Source organism: Microtus oregoni, unplaced genomic scaffold (genome assembly GCF_018167655.1).
Source record: "Microtus oregoni isolate MIOR12 unplaced genomic scaffold, Mior012 000014F_ref0000157, whole genome shotgun sequence".
NCBI lineage: Eukaryota > Metazoa > Chordata > Mammalia > Rodentia > Cricetidae > Microtus > Microtus oregoni.
In genome coordinates this window covers 16,242,168-16,264,732 of record NW_024543073.1, presented here as the reverse complement: position 1 = coordinate 16,264,732, position 22,565 = coordinate 16,242,168, and the positions used below count along the sequence as shown (strand labels likewise).

General features: G+C 45.5%; 1 protein-coding gene across 1 annotated transcript in view; it reads left to right on the top strand.

Moving 5' to 3' along the window:
- Nucleotides 1-9,569, top strand: part of Znf366 (zinc finger protein 366) — a 63,942-nt gene extending 54,373 nt beyond the window's left edge. Inside the window, exons 4-5 of the mRNA XM_041663455.1 lie at nt 2,774-2,948; nt 5,618-9,569. Coding sequence (XP_041519389.1) covers nt 2,774-2,948; nt 5,618-6,150 — 708 coding nt within the window. The 3' untranslated portion in view covers nt 6,151-9,569. The remainder of the gene's footprint in view (nt 1-2,773; nt 2,949-5,617) is intronic.
- The last annotated feature ends 12,996 nt before the right edge of the window (nt 9,570-22,565 follow it).

Sequence of the window (22,565 nt, the reverse complement as noted above, 5' to 3'; positions counted from 1 at the left end):
AGGACCACTACCCACAATGGGCTGGGCCCTCCCCTATGGGCCCTCCCCCATCAACCACTAATCATGAAATCTCACTACGGTCAGATCTTATAGAGGCATTTTCTCAATTGAGGCTCCCTCCTTTCAGATAACTCTAGCTTGTGCCAAGTGGACATAAAGAAGAAGCTGCAGAACCCCCAGAGGTGGCCATTATAATGAACACACACCTCTGAGTGTAGACTTGTGGCGAGGGAAATTGATAAGTGGGTCCTTTGAGGATTGACGGGTGGGACCTTGGCAGACAGATTGAAGGGCCTTTTCTGGCCCCATGTTCCAGGTATGATGGGTATGACAGCCATAAGCAGTTGGTTCTCACCACAGCAGCAGCCGGTCCCTCACCTGTGCTAGAAAGTAGGCTGAAGTGTCTACAAATATTCGCAAAGATGCCTGATACTTGTGCCAAGGCAGAACTCACCACACATCCTTCAAGAAAGGCGGTGTGTGTGTGTGTGTGTGTGTGTGTGTGTATGTGTGTGTTCATGTGTAGGCCATAGATCAACCTCAAATGTCATTTCCAGAAGTCATCAGTCAGTGTCTCTGTCTCTGTCTCTGTCTCCCCCCCCCCCCAGGGACCTCAGGATCACTAGTCAGCCTAGGTTGGCTGTCCAGTGAGTCCCCAGGGACCCGCCCATCTCTCCCTCCTCCACACTAGTGTTGCAGAGGCTTGCCACCACACTCAGTGCTTGGCTCAGGTTCTCAGGCCTGGACAGCAAGCACTTTACCAGCTAAGTGCTGCCCCAGATCCATCCCTCTGATGAAGCATTTTCAGGCCAGTCGGGAGTCTAACTAATACCTGAGCAGAGAGATAATAACCAGAAGAGGAATGTCTCCACCACAGAAGCCAGTTCGGAAGGTCTTCATCCTATCCTCTCAGTGACGTCTGTCTGCTTTTGAGTGGAGCATCCAGCCTGTCTATGTCTGGACTTGTCCAGTGTTGGAGCTGATCTTCCAGCTTTCTGCTTCTCTCTCCCACTAGAGGTTTTTTTCTTATTTAAGTTCTTCTCCTGCAACATGTCCCACTTTCTGAGGACCTGTCGCGTGTCAAGCACACCCAAAACAATGGCAACAGAACCTCCGCAAACCCCGGGAAGCGTACTTTCAGTATTGACTAAGCACTGGTCCCAGCAATTGCACCAGCGACACACCTCCAAACACTCAGGAATCATCCCACAAAACATAAGAGGTGTTTCTTTTCCTTAAAATGTAATATGGGTCTTTAGATCTGAAGTTTTATTCCTTGGCTATATAGAGAAGTGGGTTAACTAAGCTAACAATTATAAATTTAAAAAAACCTCTGAGACATGCAAAGCTTAGTACATCTCAGTGTCTTCATGAATTCTGTCTAGTGGGGATAACGGAAGAATCGACCCCTCACATGGCTTCTCTAGTGGAAGCTGGGATTAGATCTGTTTTCTCATCCTTTCCTCTTCTTGGGGTGTCATTTTTTTGTTCTTGCCCTCTCACTCCATGCTGGGGTTCACATGCTATGCAAGCACTGCACCGCCAAGTTGCATCCCAGATTTTGGGGACCCCTGTTTTCTAATGTGTGTAGTTTTCAGTTACTCTGAGTTTAGTGGTCTGCCTAGGACACCAAATTCATTCTTGCTGGCAATGAATCAAAGGGGAGAAATGGTCTTCAAACCATCAAATGCAAACCATTCAACAATACTAAGCCAGCCACTCATAATCTGTATGTGGCTTATTTGGGCCTGCTGTGCAACCCCAAGCCAGGTCCTCTTATAGCCAGCATTCTTTTGCCTAGCCTCCCAAGGTCAGTCTTGCCAGCTCTGCCCATTCTTCCAAGGTTAGCTTCACTGCCCTTCCCTAAAGAAAATAGTATCTTTGGTAATGGAAAATCAGTCTAGAATCTTCCACATTAGTCTTGAAGGTCTCTCTCAACGAGAAGAGAAGCTTATGTGAGCCCCAGGGGTTGCCGGACTGCACATCTTCCTTGTGGTGTCTCTCAACACATATTGCTGTCACCACTGCACTGCCCGTCAGACGCTGAGGACAGAGGGGACTGCTCTGCCATTAGTCAACACACTAGTTTAAGCACAGACACAGAATCCTTCTTTGTCTTCCGCATAGCACAACCAAGGAAGGGCTGGAGCTCCCAAACATTGTTCTCCTGAAGCAAAGGGACAGCAGGTGCCCCAGAGTCACTGCTGTGCCCTTCTTTCTGCTGAGACTCAGATTCGCTCTTGAGATCCATCATGTATGGACCCATGCTGGGTGGCTCACAGCTGCCTGGTCACATGTGTGCACATAGGCGCACACAGGTGCATTTACACAGACTCAGACATACACACAGATACATGATTTTTAATGCTTGCTCAGAAAAAAAAAAAAACAAAAACATCTCACTTCCTTAAATCTCTACCCAGAGAAAAGATAACTCCTTTCTTGGATTTCTGTTTCTTTTAATTAGCCATATAGTGAGTTCGAGGTCAGCCTGGACTATATGACCCTCCTCCACGAAACAAAACAAACTTTATGAGCTTTGAGCTCTGGCCCTTGAGTTTAGAGATACTGGACACCTGTGTCTCGGAAATCCACCTGCTCCACTTTGGAGCCTGAGCAGCACCTGGCTCCTCCCTGACGGCCAAGAGGCATTGCCTTTGGCAGTAGTTATAGCACCAAGCAGGTGTGGCCGCTGCTCTCCAGGTTCCCCCACCCCCAATGAGAACACAAGTTCTCGGAAAGATCACTGTGTCCTGGTCTCTGTCCCCAACAGCTGTGTGGGAAGGAATTCAACCGCATGCACAACCTGATGGGCCACATGCACCTGCACTCCGACAGCAAGCCCTTCAAGTGCCTCTACTGCCCGAGCAAGTTCACTCTGAAGGGGAACCTGACGCGCCACATGAAGGTCAAGCATGGAGTGATGGAGCGAGGCCTTCATGCCCAAGGTACTCCCTCCACCCTGGTTGGAAGCCCTGCCCACATAGAAGAGGGATGTGTTTTTATGGGGACACTTTGGTGGGGGAGCTGGGATGAGTCTTGCCCTAAACAGGGAATGTGTTTTAATGGCCACAGAAGAGCGGGCGTGAGGGTCACAGAGGCAACTTGGGAACACAGTAATGATGCCAGAGGTACGGTTATTGGTCCCTTTGTCTCACAGACTCTATGGAGTTCTTTATCTCTTTAAATCCTCCAAGTCACTCTTAACTGCAGAATATCTGTTATTTCCATTTTGCACGTTGGGAATCTGAGACTTCCAAAGTTGCTCAAGGAAAAAGAACCAGAGTCAGGATTTGAACCCCAACCTTTCCAACTCAGTCTCTGTTAGATCTGCTCCTCATACTGCTAGATGACATAGGATTTTTCTTCCATTTTTTTAAAAAACAAACAACGATGAAAACAATGCGGGTCCTCATACTCTGCCCAGCAGAAGTACGTTTGCCGTGGGCCATGTTTCCCTTCTGTCCACTCAAGGGCGGTTTTCCTATTGCCCCAGCTCCACGTGAGCAGGGCTTTGTGTCTCTCCTGCTGAGTCTTTGCTGAACTAATGAAGAGTTCTTGCTTATTTTAACTCCTTGGTCCCAGGCCCTTGTCAATGAAGACTTTACGTTCCAGATCCCTTGAGTGCATCAGGGCCACTTCGTCACCCAATCAACCAATCTTACAATAAAGAGACCGTAAATGCACCCAGCCAGGGCAGTAACAGGGCAGAGGGAATGAGGCTACCTAAGGCCTTCTAGGTGTGTCTGGGGTGTGTGTGTGTGTGGAGAAGACAGACACGCAGAGCTCAGGATAACACTATCAGCAGCATCCTCACTCACTTCTCCCAAGTCCGTGAAAGAGTCCATGACTCTCCCCATTTTGTGTCTGAGGAGACCAGGTCTCACCAGTGTAGTTTGAAGGCAAAGCTGGGATTCTAGCTCTAGGTTTTCTGAGTCAACCGTGCATCTGTTTGTCATCCCACGCAGAGCCAGGTGATCTGTTTGTACTTCCAAAGTGAAGCAGACAGATGCACACATGTGTAAGATGCATACCTGAACACACAACAAGAAACAAGATAAGCATAACAGGGTTTTTTCACAACACCCTTGAGTTCATGGTGACCCCCCCACTCAGGCAGCTATGGTCATCACAAACAAGGGCTGGAGTTTATGCAAAAAACTTTGAAAAATACTGGTTAAAAGGAGCTGATTTTTGTTTGTTTGTTTTTAATTTTTTTTATTTATTGAGATGGCCTTCCTTTTTTAATCGTTTCCTGAATCTCTGGCTGGTCAAGTCACCTCTAAAGCAAAGTATGGATTTTTCTAAGTAGAAGAGACAGCCATAGCAGGAGGAAGCCAGTCCACTATCTAGAAATTTGATGTGGTCACTATGAATTTGCCCCACATTGAAGGTCACATCTTAACAGGAACCTAGTGGCTCTGTCATTCTGTGGGACAAGGAAAGCATCACTACGTGATTGCTTTGAAAAAACTAACAGATTTCAACAATTTTTGCAGCTTCATCTATAAATGGTAAATTTGTGTGTATGTGCGGTGTGTGTGTGTGTGTGTGTGTGTGAGAGAGAGAGAGAGAGAGAGAGAGAGAGAGAGAGAAAATAAATCATTAGGAAGCTGGAAAAGATCCCTCTTGTCCCCTGACAGGATTAAAGTTATAGACAGCCGACGTTATTGTCCCTCAGAGTCCCTATTCCTCCTTTCTTCACTCCAGCCCCAGCCTGCTACCTGCTGCATCCTAGAGACCTCCCTTCCTATTTCTCAAACCCTTAGGGTCTCTGCTGCGTCTCACAGTCTGGGGCCTTGAACCTGAGATGACATGAGCCATTATGCCCTCTGTTGATCAGGAAGCCCATCTTTCTAGATCCAAACGTCACCCTGCCCAGTACAGAGACATCTGTGATCCCAAACAGGGACCTGGTGAGCTCCTCAGAGAACCTCTAGCCTGTGCTTGGGACCACGGGCTTGGAGCAGCCTTTTTGGGACCACGTGGAAGAGCTTAGGTTTGTTTGTCTTTGTTTAAGGATGAACTCTCTTTGTTGTTGCTTTGTTTATCTGCTGTCAACTTAATGCTGTCTGTGAAAATAAAAGGAGAAATGCATAAGGAGTGAAGAGGAAACGCAGTAACCACTTCAGAGTTCATCCAGTTTTGAGATCTGAGCCTACATCCTTCCAGACATTTTTGATAAGGAAAAAAGGGAAGAGAATGCCACAAAGACTTAAAATATCTAGAGAATACATGTATGATCCTTAGTAGCCTTCTGTAACACACAGACATAACTCATTGTATGGTTTATGTGCTTAACCAAAATTTAGATACTCAGTTTTTTTTACATATTCAGTATAATGAAAAAAATCCATACATATATGGTGCTCCTGCCCCCCCCCTCACTTTTTAATATTTAAATTCTCAGTAGAGGTATTGCTAAGTCAGGGCATACGTTGCCAGGTTTGCCTTAAAGGGTTGCATGGGTTATGATCTTCCTGTACCATGTACTTAATGGGAATCAAGCTCCACCCCCTCCCCGCCTTGCCCTGTTTATAAAATGGATAACCAGGATGCTTAAAGAGCCTTGGGCACTGCTTTGCTCAGGCACGTAAATTCTGCTTTGGTCCTGCAGGTCTGGGCAGGGGACGACTCGTCCTGGCGCAGTCCTCTGCTGTCCTGAGGAACCTGGAGCAGGAGGAGCCATTTGACCTTTCCCAAAAGCGCAACACAAAGGGGCCAGTGTTCCAGTCCGATGTGGACAGCACACGGAGCTACCTCTGCCAGGAGGAGGAAGAGGAAGAGGATGGGGACGAGAGCAACAGCTATGAGGTGGAGTCCTACAGCCCCAGCCTGGCCCAGGAGAGCCAGCAACCCTGCGCACCTGAGGATCTGTCCACCAAACAGGAGCAGAGCTTCCGGGTCCCCGGGGAAGGACGCAAAGACCAGGATGCTCTGGAAGAGCAGCGGGAGGAGAGTGGCGAGGACAATGAAGGCAGAGACATAGACTGTGCCATCACAGACGAGCCCCTGGGCAGCAGGCTGTTGCAAAGCGGTGGGCAGGGCCCCCCTTTTTCCGATTACTTATACTTCAAGCACAGAGATGAGGGTTTAAAAGAATTACTGGAGAGGAAAATGGAAAAACAAGCAGTCCTTTTGGGTGTCTAAGTGGACGGCTTTGAAATTACATTTGGAAAATGAGATCTAGGCAGTTCAAATATAGCTTTCTGCACGAATTGTCGTTTGCTGGGGACAGGCGAGTGGCGCCAGTCTTTACAAATGGCTCAGACTAAACGTGTGGGTGACATAAAAGCTCCTCAGGTCATTCCTTGGGCACTTGGCAATTTCATACAGGTGCAGGGGCCCCTCAGTGTTATTTTACACACCACCCACATGATGAACAGAGCTATCCTCTAGATACCTAACTGCAAGCTGAACCTCAAGGTGCTTCTAGAAACTGTCTTCTTCTAACATGCAATAGGGTAAAATGTCTTTCTATTTGCAGAACTGTGGTGCTCATGTTACCTTAGCCGTAACTCTTTAGTTGCATATTTGAAGGTTACAATATCATAGACAAAAATATTAGCAGTTGTATAGAATAATAGCCTCTATTAAATAGTAGAAACACAGGCAATGATGCAAGAGATGGGCTTTAGGGGAGGCTGTTCTCAAGGAGTTCCTGCAGATGTGAGCTAGGGCTTCAGAAGAAGGTAATCACTTCAACTGAGCTCTTAGATGCCTGGTTGGTTGCTCTGTTCTGCCTCAGCTTCACTGGTCAGTGGGAGATTTGGAGCACCCCCGTAGATGTCTGGACAATGCTTGGTGGTTCCAAATCTTCAGACCAAATCCCTGCCTCAAGAAGAGCTTCCTCACAGAGATCATTGCCACCTCGTTCCGAGGCCTCATGCTCCAAGGAGCAACTGAAAGGCGAGTTGCCACAGTGAGCAGTAAGGCTTGGGCTAGGAAATGGGGTTCAGGACTTCTCCCTAAAACAAGTTCTACTTATTTAGGGTAAATGAATGATCACCCACTAATGCTATAAGCAGGACCTGAGCTGTGATTTCACAGCTCGCTACATGTGAGACTCATCCAGAAGAACCTCTAGAAAACACTGATGTAGCGAGGCATGGGAGCTCACAGATGTAATCCCAGAGCAGGAGAGTTGCCTCATGTTTGAAATCAGACTGGGCTACAAAGGAAAAACTTCTCTTTAAAATAAGGAAGGAAGGAAGGAAGGAAGAAGAAAAAGAAAAGAAAAAGAAGCAAAATCCACCCATGGTGGGGCCTTGCTCTGTTAGGTTCTGGCTTTAACACATCTGGAGTGCCACCCCCCAGCACTGGGAGTTTCCAGATCACCTCTAGGTGCCTCTTAAAAAAGAAGCGCAGAGTTCTCACATCCCCCAGTTCTGTGTCTGCTGGGACGCCTTCCCACTGCCCTTACCTATTTCTGATCTTGACTTCAGACTCTCTGAAGAGGCCAGGAGACCTGTAACCACAATGCTGACTTTTGCCTTTGTTCTTATTCTGCCACCCTCCCAAGGACACACGCATGCACACGCACACACTGTGGACATAGATTTTGCGTGTGTGCACCTTAAGACAAGGCCTGTGATATTTGTAGCCCCCAGTGTGTGGAAAGATACATGTTGACTCTCGTTCTTGCCCAGGGGCTTGAACTGCTGTTGCAGGGCCCGTGAGCTTTATGATGGCTGTGTTGGCCTATCAGCTGGGCCTTCTTAGACCCTGCCACCGTGGGAAGCAGCACTGACAGGACATTGCATTCATTTCGCTGAGTCACAGTAGGTACCAGACTGTGCTCATGTAAAGCCTGCCTCTTGGTTGGGAGTGCCAACGTTTTCGGTAAAGCCAGGTTCTAGTGACTGCATTGCTGCCTCTCCTCCCAAAGTGCCCAGCACATTCCTTTAGAAGATCCAGTCTAGCTCCAACCGGATGCGGATTTCCCCATCAGCCAAGCTGCTTCTCCATGGCCCTCATCTTTTCACTCCTGTACTCAGAGAACCTCTCACTCATGTCTCCTGCCAACATCCTAAAATTCATTCTTCTGTCATGACTGCCGCTGTGAAAAACAAAAGCTTTCGGCGTTTCCTATTCCACCTGTGCATACCCCGAGGTCACAACATCTGCAAAAGGACGGATGAGGAGGAGAATGGCCTGGGTTTCTATGGCCACAAGCACCACTCTGGACACAGAGCTGTTACAGGTCTTCAGATTGGCCAGATTCCTTCCACGTACTATGAATGAAACTTTTAGGTGCCTTCGGTAAAAGTGCCAAGGAAGCTTCATTCAGGAACCAAGAGTTGAGGACCTACTAGGTGCTGTGTCTTATCACAGTTCCACATGCTTCCAGGTGCTTTCTGGGGATGTCCTGTTGGAACAAAAGGAGCCAGGAGAATCTGGAGGAGCAGAATCTAGTCTATCCCAAACAAACCCTGTGGGTCTGTTTGAGGAATCAGTGTGTGTGTGTGGGGGGGGGGGGGATTAGAATGGTGGTTTACGAGCATGTTTTGGAGAGTGGAAAGTCTCATCACAGGGCCCTCTGGAGCTGCAAGGGAAGGAGATACCTGGTCCCTAGGTCCTGTCACTCCAACAGGCTTCCTCTGTGTGGTGTTAGCATCCTGAGTAAGATTTCCTGAAGGGAAAAGAGAGATCTCAGGAAAGTAACTACAATGTAGATTGGCCTATGCTAATCCTGGCTCTAGATTCTATTTCCAGGTATAAAAGACTTAGTAGGCTTTAACCAACCCAACACTGATGCATAAACAAAGTCAGGCCCAGGTTTCGTGTGTGGAAGAAGCAGTAGCCCCCACTTTACAACTATTAGCCCAAGGTATCCGTTCCTTACTTTTCAGAGGCACCCCAGTATGTTTGATCAGTTTCCTGACTTTGGAAGAGGTGTGGCCAACCTTGATCCATGATCTGATTAATCAGCTAGAAATCTGAAGTAGGGCTCATGGGGCCCACCTCGGAGAACCAAAGAATAACGCCATCCAAGGTTACCAGCACTGCAAAGCCATGCTCAATTCTGGAAATGGATCAGAGCGGAATACTTTCCAGGCTTTTGACCATCACCACTTTGAACCAACTAACAATCCAGACAAGTGGCATATTTGCCTCTTATCCTTTTTATTCAGGTTTATGATGGTCCTCTGTATTGCTTTTGTATTTCTCTTTCATTCTTTAAAAAAAAAAAAACTTGGATATTCCTTTGGCCCTGACACTGGAGTCAACTTTTGCTAAGCCAAAAGGAGTTAACGGGTCTATCTGGATATATGTAGCTGCAAGAGAAAGCTCAATGTGCATTCTGTATTTATTGAGTCCCAAAGACAGTCAATAAAATATTCACATTGTGTTTTGAATTATGACCTTTGTCTACTTGGCTGAAACAAAATGTAACCAAGCTAACATTTGAAATCCTTCATATCTTTGGACAACATCACACCAAATGTTGCTTCTTTATACAGAATTTTGGCTTGCCAGTTAAAAACTAAGCCTCCAAGGGTCTAGCGCCCCAAGTTGTGAATATTGCTTCCTGGAAATGGCGTGTAACCTATATTTTGTTAATTTAAGCAAATAAAAACATGTTGAAAAGAACTGTGTTATTCTCCAAGAATTCTTGTAATTCTAACTCCTACAACAACAGTGAATCTCTGCTCAGAGCATCTGATGGCTTTTCTAACCCAAAGTCCCAAATTATTTCACATTCTTCCTCCAAACTTGTGCCAAAGGCCTGAGAACCACATAGTTGCAGCAATAGTCCCACTTTTTCTTTTCTGAACTAGTTCTGTAGACCAGGCTGGCCTCAAACTCACAGAGATCTGTCTGCCTCTGCCTCTCAAGTGCTGGGATTAAAGGTGTGTGTCACCGCTGCCTGGCCAGCCCCAGTTCTCGACATAAGTTTTCTTAATGTTAGTTACATTTCTTATTTCTGTGTCAAAATACCATGGCTGTCTTGGTTAGTATTCTTTAGCTGTCAAGAGATACCATGACCAAGGAAGCACTTACAAAAGAAGGCATTTAATTGGGGCTTGCTTACAGTTTCAGAGGTTTAGTCCATTATCCTCATGGCAGGGAGAACTGCTGTATGCAGGCAGATTTTGGAGCAGTAGCTGAGAGCTACACCCTGATCTGTAGAGAGAGGTGTGGGGGGGGGGGGGGGACGGCGGCTCTGGGATTGGCATGGACTTCCAAAACCTCAAAGTCCTCCCTTATTGACACACTCCCTCCAATAAGTTCACACCTTCTAATCCTTCTAATCCTTTCAAATAGTGCAACTCCCTGGTGACTAAGCATTCAAATACCTGAGCCTATGGGGCCATTCTCATTCAAACCACCACAGTGACAAAGCAACTTGAGGATGGGGGGGCTTTATTTGGCTTCTAGTTCCACATCTGTACTTCTGAATAAATGCCATTTAACGTGAAATCTGAAGTACAGAAAGGCAGCCATGGGAAAAAGAACAGAAGGGCTTTCTAGGTGATGTCTACCACATGGGCAAAGGTCCTATAGTATAAAGAAACATGGCAGAGGAAAGACATGGCCACAGGAAAGGGACAGGAATACAAGGTGAGAATGATATAAAAAGTCATTGAGCAAAGAATGTAATATTCATATTTTTGAAACTCATTTTAGCTATCACATAAGAGAACTGTTTGAAAGATAGCCAGAAGGATGCTGGGAGATATTCTAGAGGCAGCTTTAATATCCTGTGAGAGATGATATTACAGTAAGGTGATAACCAAGAATTAAAAAATAGATATAATGGCACATATCTGTAATCCCAGGACTCAGGAGGCTAAGGCAAGATGATGAGAGTTCAATAGCAGCCGAGAGAGAGGCAGGCGGAGGGGGATGGAAGAGTTTTGGAGATTCTTTGACTTACTATACTCAAGGAAAATTTAATAGCGAAAACCAAAAGTGGTCAGGGGTGATGTGTCAACTGGTAAAGTATTTGTCTTGCAAACATGAATACCCAAGTTTGATGGTCCAGAGCTCCTGTATTGGGCAGGCCTGGGGGTGAGTGTCTAGATGTAGTTTATATAAGCCTGCAGCAGGAAGAGGTGGTGAGGGGTGGGACCCCTGTGATTGCTGACCAGCCAGATTAGGCAATTTGGCAAGCTCCAAACTGGACAAATAACAAACCCTGTCTCAAAACCAAATTGGATTGCACCTGAAGTACAGCCTTCACACATGCACACCTAAAAACATACAAGCATGCATGAACGTGCATGCAAGCACACACAAAATAAAATGTATATTTTTCTAAATACAAAAGAAAATGCCCCTTGATAAGAAGTCCTGTCGTGATGACTAAAGGGATCGATTAGAGTCTGTAGTTCTCTTGGTGCCCACGTTCTTTCCTTGGTGGGCAGAAGGCACACTTACTAAGTAAGCACCGCACTGTGCAGAATTAAGTCCATCCGTTCTCTCTGTTTTCTTCTAGATTTCAGTTTGTGGAAACTAAAGCAGGCAAGAGTTGCACAGGCATAGTGCTGGGCAGAAATGGCTGAGCATAGAGTTGGAGAAGCCACAAGGCCAGGGCGCAGAAGCTAGACCCTAAGACCCTAAGGGGATGGGAAGAGTCCTTTCCATCTCCACAGCTCTCGACTAACAACTATGCCTGATCCAGCGGGGAAAGCAAGCCAGTGAGAAGGAACTTCCATTCTTACAGGAGAATTCACTGCCCAATTTATTTTCATTACAAAAAGCAATCAGTTCTGCAAGCCCAGCTATACAGAGATGTTGACACAATGCCCACCTTACACCTTAGTAAGGTGAGGAATAATACAAAGCCGTTACGGTATAAGTCACAGAGACAATTGTCCCTGGACATCCTGATGGCACTTTAAGAAGAAACCAAAACAAAAACATGTGGAAGGAATTTGTCCCTACCCTTAAGGAACACACAGTTCTGACCCAGACTGTGGAGAACAGCAAGATATAGCTAAAGATTCTCCAGATCCCCAGGGCCTCACATCTGATACATCCAAGACTCTGCCCTGGGGAAGCCTAGGTGTGTTCACAGCTGCTTTATGTGAAGCACAGTCACACCACACACACACTACACTCACATAGATCACACACACTACACACACAAATCACACACCACAATACTATACTCACACAGATCACACATCACAATACTACACACACCACACATACACACACATCACATACATCACACACACATTAGACACCACACACACATCATATACAACACATCACACATGCATATCACACACACCATACACACATATTACACACCACATACACACCATATATCACACATCACACCCCCCACATACACCCCCTCACATATAAACACACCCATACACATATCACACACACACCATACACGCACATATTATACACACATCACACACCAAACACATAGCATATATCACATATAAGATATACCCCACTGTATGTGTATCATCCACACCTCACACATACACATACACACATCATATCACACACACACCACACATCACACACACCATACATCACACATTATATATGCTACACATACACACACACATTTCTCTTTCTTCTTTCTTGTTTCACATCAGTGCAGCGCCAAGAGCAACCTCCACACCCATTACTACTAACTCCCTGTGCAAGCAGAGGAAGACAAGCCCCTGTGGTAGCTAGGGTGTGACCCGTATGGGATCCCTGGGGGCCCAGTATCAGTGGCGCTCACGGCTTCCTCTTCGCTGGATGCAACAATATATTAAGGGAGAAGAGAGAAAAAAAGAGGTTGGCTCTTTTCATGATTTTCCTTTTTAAATTTTTGTTGAAAGAGGGCTGTGTTCTCTTGATCCTTCAAACAAATGGAGGGGAAGTGGAAGCCCAAAGATTTCTCTTCTGTTCCCCGGAGAGGGTGGCTGTGTTTGTAGTGCCATGTGGGAAAAGTCCTTGTGTATCTGCTGTATTGTCAGGCCGCACCAAAGTGACTCACACAGGGAAACATGGGTCAAATAAGATTTCTGTCAGGGAAGGAGAAGGAGCCATGGCCTGGAATCAAAGATCTCAGTTTGTCCTTCATCTCTAAGACCTCCCCACCCTCCACCCTCCATCTTTATCCCACGATGAAAGAAATGCAAGAACACGCTCTGAGCTTGACCCAAACAAGTCATCTGAGCTGAGGTCCTTGTTACTCACAATGCCCCTTGTTTCAAAGCAGGTGACAGGGTGAGGATTTGGCCGAATTATCCATAAATGGTAGAGGCCACGGGGGTGGGGGTGGGGGCTGTTCTGGCATAATACCTAAGAACCCTTTCTAACTAATGCTTGCCATATGCAGCGAGTCTTTTCGCATAGTGAATCTTAATGAACGAATGATCTTTGGAAGGAAAAGAGATACATTAAGAGGCATATGGAAAAACCGAAGGGCTATTGCTTCCAGGCCAGTGATCCCTCGTAGTAAGCTGACAAATAATTTTGTTTCTTCCTCTAGAAAGTGGGAAGAGTGAAATCAGTCTCCAACCTTGCAGCAGAGGCGGGGACGGATGAGGGAAAGCCCATCCGTCATTCTAGACCTGCAGAGACAACCGTGTCACTCATGGTGTACGGAGAGCTTCCCTTCCAACCTGGAGCAAGTCTAGTGAAGAAAATGGCTTCACGTGGACTGGCAGGTTATTCAAGTCAGAATAATATGTAAAGCACCCAGCTGTCATTTTGCAAGACGGTGTACATACACATTCGAGTCAATTGCCATTTCTGGCATTTTCAAAACCAATTGAAAATAAAAGAAATATGAATTCTTTGGCAGTGGAAAATTCCTTCTGGGAAGGAAAAGCAAAACTCAAGGCAAGGTTATGCAGAACTTTAGAAACAGCTTTTGACAATGCCACCTCCTAGGGGATGTTCAGTAAACATTCCTCAAGGGACAATGCTGTTCTCTGAAGAGAGCACAGCTGACGAAGGCCCAGTCCCTCAGCAATCACCCAAAGCCCCCACCTGAAGATGCAGATAATTTCCTGGGTTGTCAAGGGCTTGGGTGTCTCCCACTGCCCATCTCCCCGCTTAGCTGAAGGAACTCTGGACTTTCGCTCTCAGGTTTATACTCAAATGTTTTGCTTTCCTCCAGAAGTCGGCTCACTGGGCAAAGGGCTGGGCCAGGTTGTAGAGCAACTGGACTTTGACCACAGCCTCTCTCTCTGAGTCTCTCTGGGGCATTGCGAGAACACTGACAGACTGGTGTATGGACTGACCTGGAAATCTTCAAGAGGATGTACACAAAATGCTGCTACTCAAAAACGCACCTCCTTTCACAGTGGTAATTTTTTGATACAGGGTCTATTGTAGCTCAGGTGGGCCTTGAGCTTTCAAATAAAGCCAAGAATGGCCTTGCACACCTGATCCTCCCATGTCTACCCCATGAGTGCTGACACTTAGAGTCATGCATTACTACGCCCATCTCACATGGTGCTAGGATCAGATTCAGGGCTAAGCAAGCACCCTACTATATCCTTAGCCCATCAGCATGGAGAATGCAAACTTTCTGGGGTTTGGGTAAACATCCCAGAACACTGGGATGAGGAATCTAGAAACACTGCTCCTCCTGAGACATCAAATAAAATAGGGGAAAATTTGCACAGATGTTTCATTCAAAAAGCCGGTGATTGACCAAAGGGCTGAGCATAGCGTAAGAGACAGGCTTTCAACAAAATCTCTATCAACTCAGTAGGAACAATGGGAGGCTGACATAAATCAGGGGTTGCCTGCTTCCCACCGATCATTTCAATATCATAGAAGATGGGTTCAGTGAACCAAGAGATAGCTCCCATCTCCCAACTCCGTAAGGAAAAACAATATCATGTTTGAGAAGCCAGACATTGACACTAACACCCCATCCGAAGGCCTAGTTCAACAGGAAGGAGTTGACTTGAACAGCTCCCACCTCACCTAAATTGTTGGGAAAGGTATTTTTGTTTTAGTTATAAACTGATTGGCCCATTAGCTCAGGCTTTTTATTAACTCTTACAACTTATATTAGCCCATTATTCATATCTGTGTTAGCCATGTGACTTGGTACCTTATTTGGTGAGGCAGTCATATCTTGCTTCTTCTGTGGCTGGGTCAGGACTGCCCAAAGGCAGGTATTCTAAGTCAACTAAGTGGCCAGGCAAAACTGACCCATGTATTTTCTAGGCTCCGAGCTGTGGAAGATGGACCATCAGGAGACAGTTGGAAGTACTGGTGATACCATACTGGGAGAATAATTACTATAATCCTAAGTGTTACCACGCATTTTCATTAAATTACACATACTATATCGTTTACCTCTTTGAGCATTTTTAGTTAAGAGTTCGCTGGCATCAAGCATACTCACACAATAGTGTATAACAACACCTCTATTCATTGCCAGGAAATTTGTATCATTCTAAAGAAAAACTGGAGGGGCTGAAAACCCACGAGCCACTCAGTCTAAGGACTGGATGCCTCAGAAGGGAGAATTCATACGGGCCCGCAGCTCTTTCTTGCCTTCTCCTCTCACTCTGAGCCGCAGGCCTCTCCCTGCAGCGGATCACTGTTCTGAGTGATGGCAACACAAGCCTTCTTCTGCCCTGAGCCCCGTCAGCTGTGGGAGATGGATTTCTGGCTGGGCTGGCTCCAATTTGCATTCATTCCTTCCCTTTGAGATCCATCAAAGGGCATCTGTGGGGCACGCATCTCCCCAGCTGTGACAGACAATCAAGCAGACTGGCATCGCCAGGTGCCCTTGCTGATCCTCCCAGCACAGCCGCAGGGAGAAAGCCTCAGGTAGACATTGCCTCCAAGTACACTCGGTACACTCGGGCGGAGAACTCTAAGCTTTTAAAGGAAGAACAAATTTAGCAGGCAGATGGCGGAGGCTTTTTAAGGTTTTCATTACATAGGCAAACACCTGGATTATATGTCAGGCCCGTGGGTGGCATAAATAGCAATGTTTTTTGAAACAATCCATGACTCATTAAAGGACCATGAAATCAAGTGGATTGAGAGCAATACTTTTACAAAACAAAATAGACTACAGTAGAAAATGCCAGAAAACACCATAGGCCAAGTGCTCTTGGTGATGTTTGGTTTTGGATATGCAGAAGTGAAGATGGATAACATTGCCAAAGTTTTTCTTATTGTTGGCTAGGGCCAAAGCAGTTCGAATGTCACTTGGATGCTGGCCACAGAGAAGTACACATGTGACATTTTTATTGAAGCAAACAAACCCACTCGGGATTGTATGACCATAAGAGGCAGCTGTCACTCAATGTCTTCTGTTCATATTGTGTCGTGATGTCACCACAAGGTTACCTGTTGCTGCACGAAGTGGGAGGAAGGACCTCTGAAGAGTGAAGGTCAGACCTGTGTCCTACCCCAGCAAGTGTTGGGGCACTTTTACTGACCTGATGTCTGTGTGGCCGAGCGGAGATGGAATGTTGAAACGGAACTAGTCTAATGTTACATAACTTACTTGGACTGTCTTTAGGTGTTTTCTCTGAGCTTCGGTTGGATGAGCACAGTAAATTGTCTAGAAAACTGGCAGTGAAGTCTCAGGACTTAGTTGAGAAGCAGGGTTAGGTAGACGGAGGGTAAAAGATGTGCTAACTCCTAGACATTAGCACTAGATCATGGATGGAAAGCCTACAACCTACGATTCTAATTCTAGGGACTTCTTGAATGCTTTTAGACACACTGACACACAGATGCATACCTATACACGTGTATACACACAGATGCATGTGTATACCCGTGTACTTTGAAATACCAAAGTAATCTGTCTATCCATGGGCAATTTTCTAAATGAATCATGATGCCTTCCTGCTATAGTTTAGATCTGGAATGTTCCCTATAAGGCCTGCACATAAAAGGTGTAGTCCTCGCCCAAGGACCATGAGGAAATGGCGCTTTCCAGTGATGGAACTTAGTGAGATAACTTAGGTCGTGATAAGGCATATTATTGAAGGGGACAAGAGGACTCCAAACCTCTCATTTTTTTTCCCATCCCATCTGTGTGGTAAATAGTTTAGCCATGTACTGCCTGTGCAGAGAGAGAGAGAGGTGAAGATGGCACATCCAGCTTTTAAAGACTGCCTAGCTCATGCGCACAGGGGGATGATGTGGCTACGTCATACGCAGATGACAGAACTAACGCATGCGCACAAGGGCTCATGTGGCTGCATCATATGTAGGTGATACAACCACGCTGCACATGGGTCACGCCTGAGGGCTTGTCTGCACATGCGTGGCCCTGGAACCTGGAAGTGCCCGCCATGTTGGTTTGGCTGAAATCATAACACTGCCCCTATGAAGTGCTGCCTTGCCGACAGCGCCAATCAGCCTTGGATGGAAAGCTCCAGAACAATGGGCCAAAGTGTTTTTAGCTTTTAGACCACCTCAGGTTCGAGAAAGGAAGCTGACTAGAACACTAGCTCCATTCAGTGAGACATTTCCTACTACACTGGATGTGGAAAGACTATGCGGAATAGCTCACTCAGAAAACAATAAAGACGCTCTTGCTTACTCATGGAATGGACGCTCACAGAGTGTCTTAGTCAGTGTTCTATTGCTTTGAGGACACGCTATGACCATGGCAACTCTCATAAAAGAAAGCACTTAACTGGAGCTTCCTTACAGTTCCAGAGGCTCAGTCCATTATCTTCATGTTGGAAGCATGGCAGCAGGCAGGTAGACGTGGCAGCTGAGAGTTCTACAGCTGGATCTGAAGGCAACAGAAGAGAGAGCCACTGGGCCTGGCTTGGACATTTGAAACCTCATACTCCATCCCTAATGACACCATGCACACTATCACTTGTCTTCACCAAACCCTACATCCACACTCTACCTGGTGTGTTGGGAACAGATCTAGGGGATATCCATGGTGTTCTTTTCCTTCTGCCCTTCTTCCTTCCAGCATTCAGTTCCATCTTCCCTGCCTACCTAAGTTCTGCCCTATCAACAGGCCAAAGCAGTTTCTTTATTCATTAACCAAGAAAAGCAACACACAAACAGATGGACCTCCCACACCAGGGGGTAGTGCTGACATTATTGAGGATGGGTGGAGCTTCAACAGAGCCATCTTAGAGAAGGTCCATCTCTTCTAATTGCTCAGCCTCAGGAAAGAAGAGCCTGTGGCCTGGCTCTGTCATCTCCCCTGTGGGTTGACTGCAGTCTGTCTTCCCTCAGTAATTCCTCTCTGAGAGTGGAAAATGAGCTTTAACTACACTCTGAGTATGGAGAATGAGCTTTAACTCCTCCACCCTGAGCATGGAGAATGAGCTTGCCATTCTTTCCCCATATCCCTTTTAGAAGCACACAGCGCTTAGTTCCTCTCCCCTTTCCTCAACCAAGTGGAGTGATCTCATCCTATATCAGTGCCCTCTTCACCACTCTTTTTATTGGTTTCTAATCTCATAGATAAGAGGAGAAATGCCGCCTGGAAACTGAATGCATCCTCTTGGAATAATTTTTATCTATTTTTATATTAACTGGGGTCAGGTAGTATGGCAATGTGTTCAATTGTTCCATCCCCCATTACCATCCCACCTACCCACTCCCCAAATAAACACCACATTTTCGGGGCCTTCTCTCCATCCTTCCCAGCATGCCTTACCCATGGTTGAAGTAAAGAATTCTATTGTGGAAAACAGTGGTACAGAAGGTGAATTAGAGGCCCTGGTCTCTTTCTGGCATCTAATCTAATTTCTAGCAAATGTCAAACCATCTTAAAATAAGTGCACAGTTCACCAAAATCTACTTTTAAATGAAGTCCCAAAATATTGTTATCCCAGTACCAACTTATAAAAATGTTCAAGATGGCTACTGATTTGGGCATGTGTTAAGGCAGACCAAGCCATTGACTTCCACTTTGCTCTAGAGAGCACTGCTCACTGAGATTTACTCTGCTGCAGATAAAGAATGTGGAGACTATTTCTTTGTTTGGAAACAGTGGTTATTATTTAAATTACCTGATACCTCTAACCAAGGCTGACCTAGTCATGACCTGATGATCATGAGAAGGCACTGAAGCCCCCAGTCTTGCTCATGGCAGAAATGGCATTTCCTTATTTCTGTCTTTTCTACTCTTTTTTTTTTATTGAAAAAAAAAAAATTCCGCCTCCTCCCAGCCTCCCATTTCCTTCCCCCTCCTCCCAGTCCTCTCCCCCTCCCCCCACTCCTTTCCCCCTCCTTCTCCAGTATGAAGAGCAATCAGGGTTCCCTGCCCTGTGGAAAGTCCAAAGTCCTCCCCCCTCCATCCTGTCTAGGAAGGTGAACATCCAAACTGGCTTGGCTCCCACAAAGCCAGAACATGAAGTAGGATCAAAACCCAGTGCCATTGTCCTTGTCTTCTCAGCAGCCCTCATTGTCTGCCATATTCAGAGAGTCCGGTTTTATCCCATACTTTTTCAGTCACAGTCCAGCTGGCCTTGGTGAGCTCCCAATAGATTAGCCCCACTGTCTCCATGGGTGGGTGCACCCCTTGTGGTCCTGACTTCTTTGCTCATGTTCTCCCTCCTTCTGCTCCTCATTGGTACATTGGGAGCTCAGTCCAGTGCTCCAGTGTGGGTCTCTGTCTCTATCTCCATCCATCACCAGATGAAGGTTCTATGGTGATATGCAAGATAATCATCAGTATGGCTATAGGATAGGGTCATTTCAGGTTCCCTATCCTCAGCTGCCCCAGTAACTAACTGGGGATATCGCCCTGGGCACCTGGGAGCCCTTCTAGGTCCAAGTCTCTTGCCAACCCTAAGATGGCTCCCTTAATTAAGATATGTGCTTCCCTGCTCCCCTATCCAACCTTCCTTTATCCCAATCATCCCGTTTCCCCAAGTTCCCCCATCCTCCCCTTCTCACTTTTCTCTCCCCATCTCCCCTTACCCCCCTCCCACCCCACCTCCAAGATCCCAGTTTTTTTGCCCGGCAATCTTGTCTACTTCCCATATCCAGAAGGATAGCTACATGGATTTCTGTGGGTTCACCTTCTTATTTAGCTTCTTTAGGATATCAAATTATAGACTCAATGACCTTTATTTATGGCTAGAAACCAATTATGAGTGAGTACATCCCATGTTCCTCTTTTTGGGTCTGGCTTACCTCACTCAGGATAATGTTTTCTTTTTCCATCCATTTGTATGCAAAATTAGAGAAGTCCTTGTTTTTTACTGCTGAGTAGTACTCTAATGTGTATATATTCCATACTTTCTTCATCCATTCTTCCATTGAAGGGCATCTAGGTTGTTTCCAGGTTCTGGCTATTACAAATAATGCTGCTATGAACATAGTTGAACAAATGCTTTTGTCATATGATAGGGCATCTCTTGGGTATATTCCCAGGAGTGGTATTGCTGGGTCCAGGGGTAGGTTGATCCCGAATTTCCTGAGAAACCTCCACACTGCTTTCCAAAGTGGTTGCACAAGTTTGCATTCCCACCAGCAATGGATGAGGGTACCCCTTCCTCCACAGCCTCTCCAGCAAAGGCTATCATTGGTGTTTTTGATTTTAGCCATTCTGACAGGTGTAAGATGATATCTCAAAGTTGTTTTGATTTGCATTTCCCTGATCACTAAGGAGGTTGAGCATGACCTTAAGTATCTTTTGGCCATTTGAACTTCTTCTGTTGAGAATTCTCTGTTCAGCTCAGTGCCCCATTTTATAATTGGGTTGATTAGCCTTTTAAAGTCTAGTTTCTTGAGTTCTTTATATATTTTGGAGATCAGACCTTTGTCAGTTGCGGGGTTGGTGAAGATCTTCTCCCAGTCAGTGGGTTGCCTTTTTGTCTTAGTGACAGTGTCCTTTGCTTTACAGAAGCTTCTCAGTCTCAGTAGGTCCCATTTATTCAATGTTGCCCTTAATGTGTGTGCTGCTGGGGTTATACCCAGGAAGCGATCGCCTGTGCCCCTATGTTGTAGGGTACTTCCCACTTTCTCTTCTATCAGGTTCAGTGTGTTCAGATTGATATTGAGGTCCTTGATCCATTTGGACTTGAGATTTGTGCATGCTGATAGATATGGGTCTATTTTCATTCTTCTACAGGTTGACATCCAGTTGTGCCAGCACCATTTGTTGAAGATGCTTTCTTTCTTCCATTGTATACTTTTAGCTCCTTTATCGAAAATGAGGTGTTCATAGGTTTGTGGGTTAAAATCCGGGTCTTCTATACGATTCCATTGGTTGACTTCTCTGTTTTTATGCCAATACCACACTGTTTTCATTACTGTAGCTCTGTAATAGAGTTTGAAGTCAGGGATGGTAATGCCTCCAGAAGTTCCTTTATTGTATAAGATTGTTTTGGCTATCCTGGGTTTTTTTGCTTTTCCATATAAAGTTGATTATTGTCCTCTCAAGATCTGTGAAGAATTTTGATGGGATCTTGATGGGGATTGCATTGAATCTATAAATTGCCTTTGGTAGAATTGCCATTTTTACTATGTTGATCCTCCCAATCCAAGAGCAAGGGAGATCCTTCCATTTTTTGGTATCCTCTTCAATTTCTTTCTTCAATGCCTTAAAGTTCTTGTCAAATAGATCTTTCACTTCCTTGGTTAGAGTTACCCCAAGATATTTTATGCTGTTTGTGGCTATCATGAAAGGTGATGCTTCTCTGATTTCCCTCTCTGCTTCCAAATCCTTTGTGTATAGGAGGGCGACTGATTTTTTTGGAGTTGATCTTGTATCCAGCCACATTACTAAAGATGTTTATCAGCTGTAGGAGTTCTTTGGTGGAGTTTTTGGGGTCGCTTATGTACACTATCATATCATCTGCAAATAACGAAAGTTTAACTTCTTCCTTTCCAATTCAAATCCCCTTGATCCCCTTATGTTGTCTTATTGCTATTGCTAAAACTTCAAGCACTATATTGAAGAGGTATGGCGAGAGTGGACAGCCTTGTCGTGTTCCTGAGTTTAGTGGGATGGCTTTGAGTTTCTCTCCATTTAATTTGATGTTAGCTGTTGGCTTGCTGTATATAGCTTTTATTATATTTAGGTATGACCCTTGTATCCCTAATCTCTCCAATACTTTTATCATAAAGGGATGTTGAATTTTGTCAAAAGCTTTTTTTAGCATCTAATGAAATGATCATATGGGTTTTTTTCTTTCAGTTTATTTATATGATGGATTACATTGATAGATTTTCGTATGTTGAACCAGCCCTGCATCTCTGGGATGAAGCCTACTTGATCATAATGGATAATTTTTCGAATGTGTTCTTGGATATGGTTTGCCAGTATTTTGTTGAGGATTTTTGCGTCGATGTTCATGAGTGAGATTGGCCTGTAATTCTCTTTCTTGGTTGAGTCTTTGTGTGGTTTTGGTATCAGAGTGACTGTAGCTTCATAAAAGGAATTTGGCAATGACTCTTCTGTTTCTATATTGTGAAATACATTAAGGAGTATAGCTATTAGGTCTTCTTGGAATTTCTGGTAGAATTCCGCATTGAAACCATCTGGTCCTGGGCTTTTTTTGGTAGGGAGGTTTTTGATAACAGCTTCTAATTCTTCGCAACTAACAGGTCTATTTAGATTGTTCACCTGGTAGCCCAATGATCCGGGGACAAAAGGAAGAACGTGGCAGGCAGGGCGG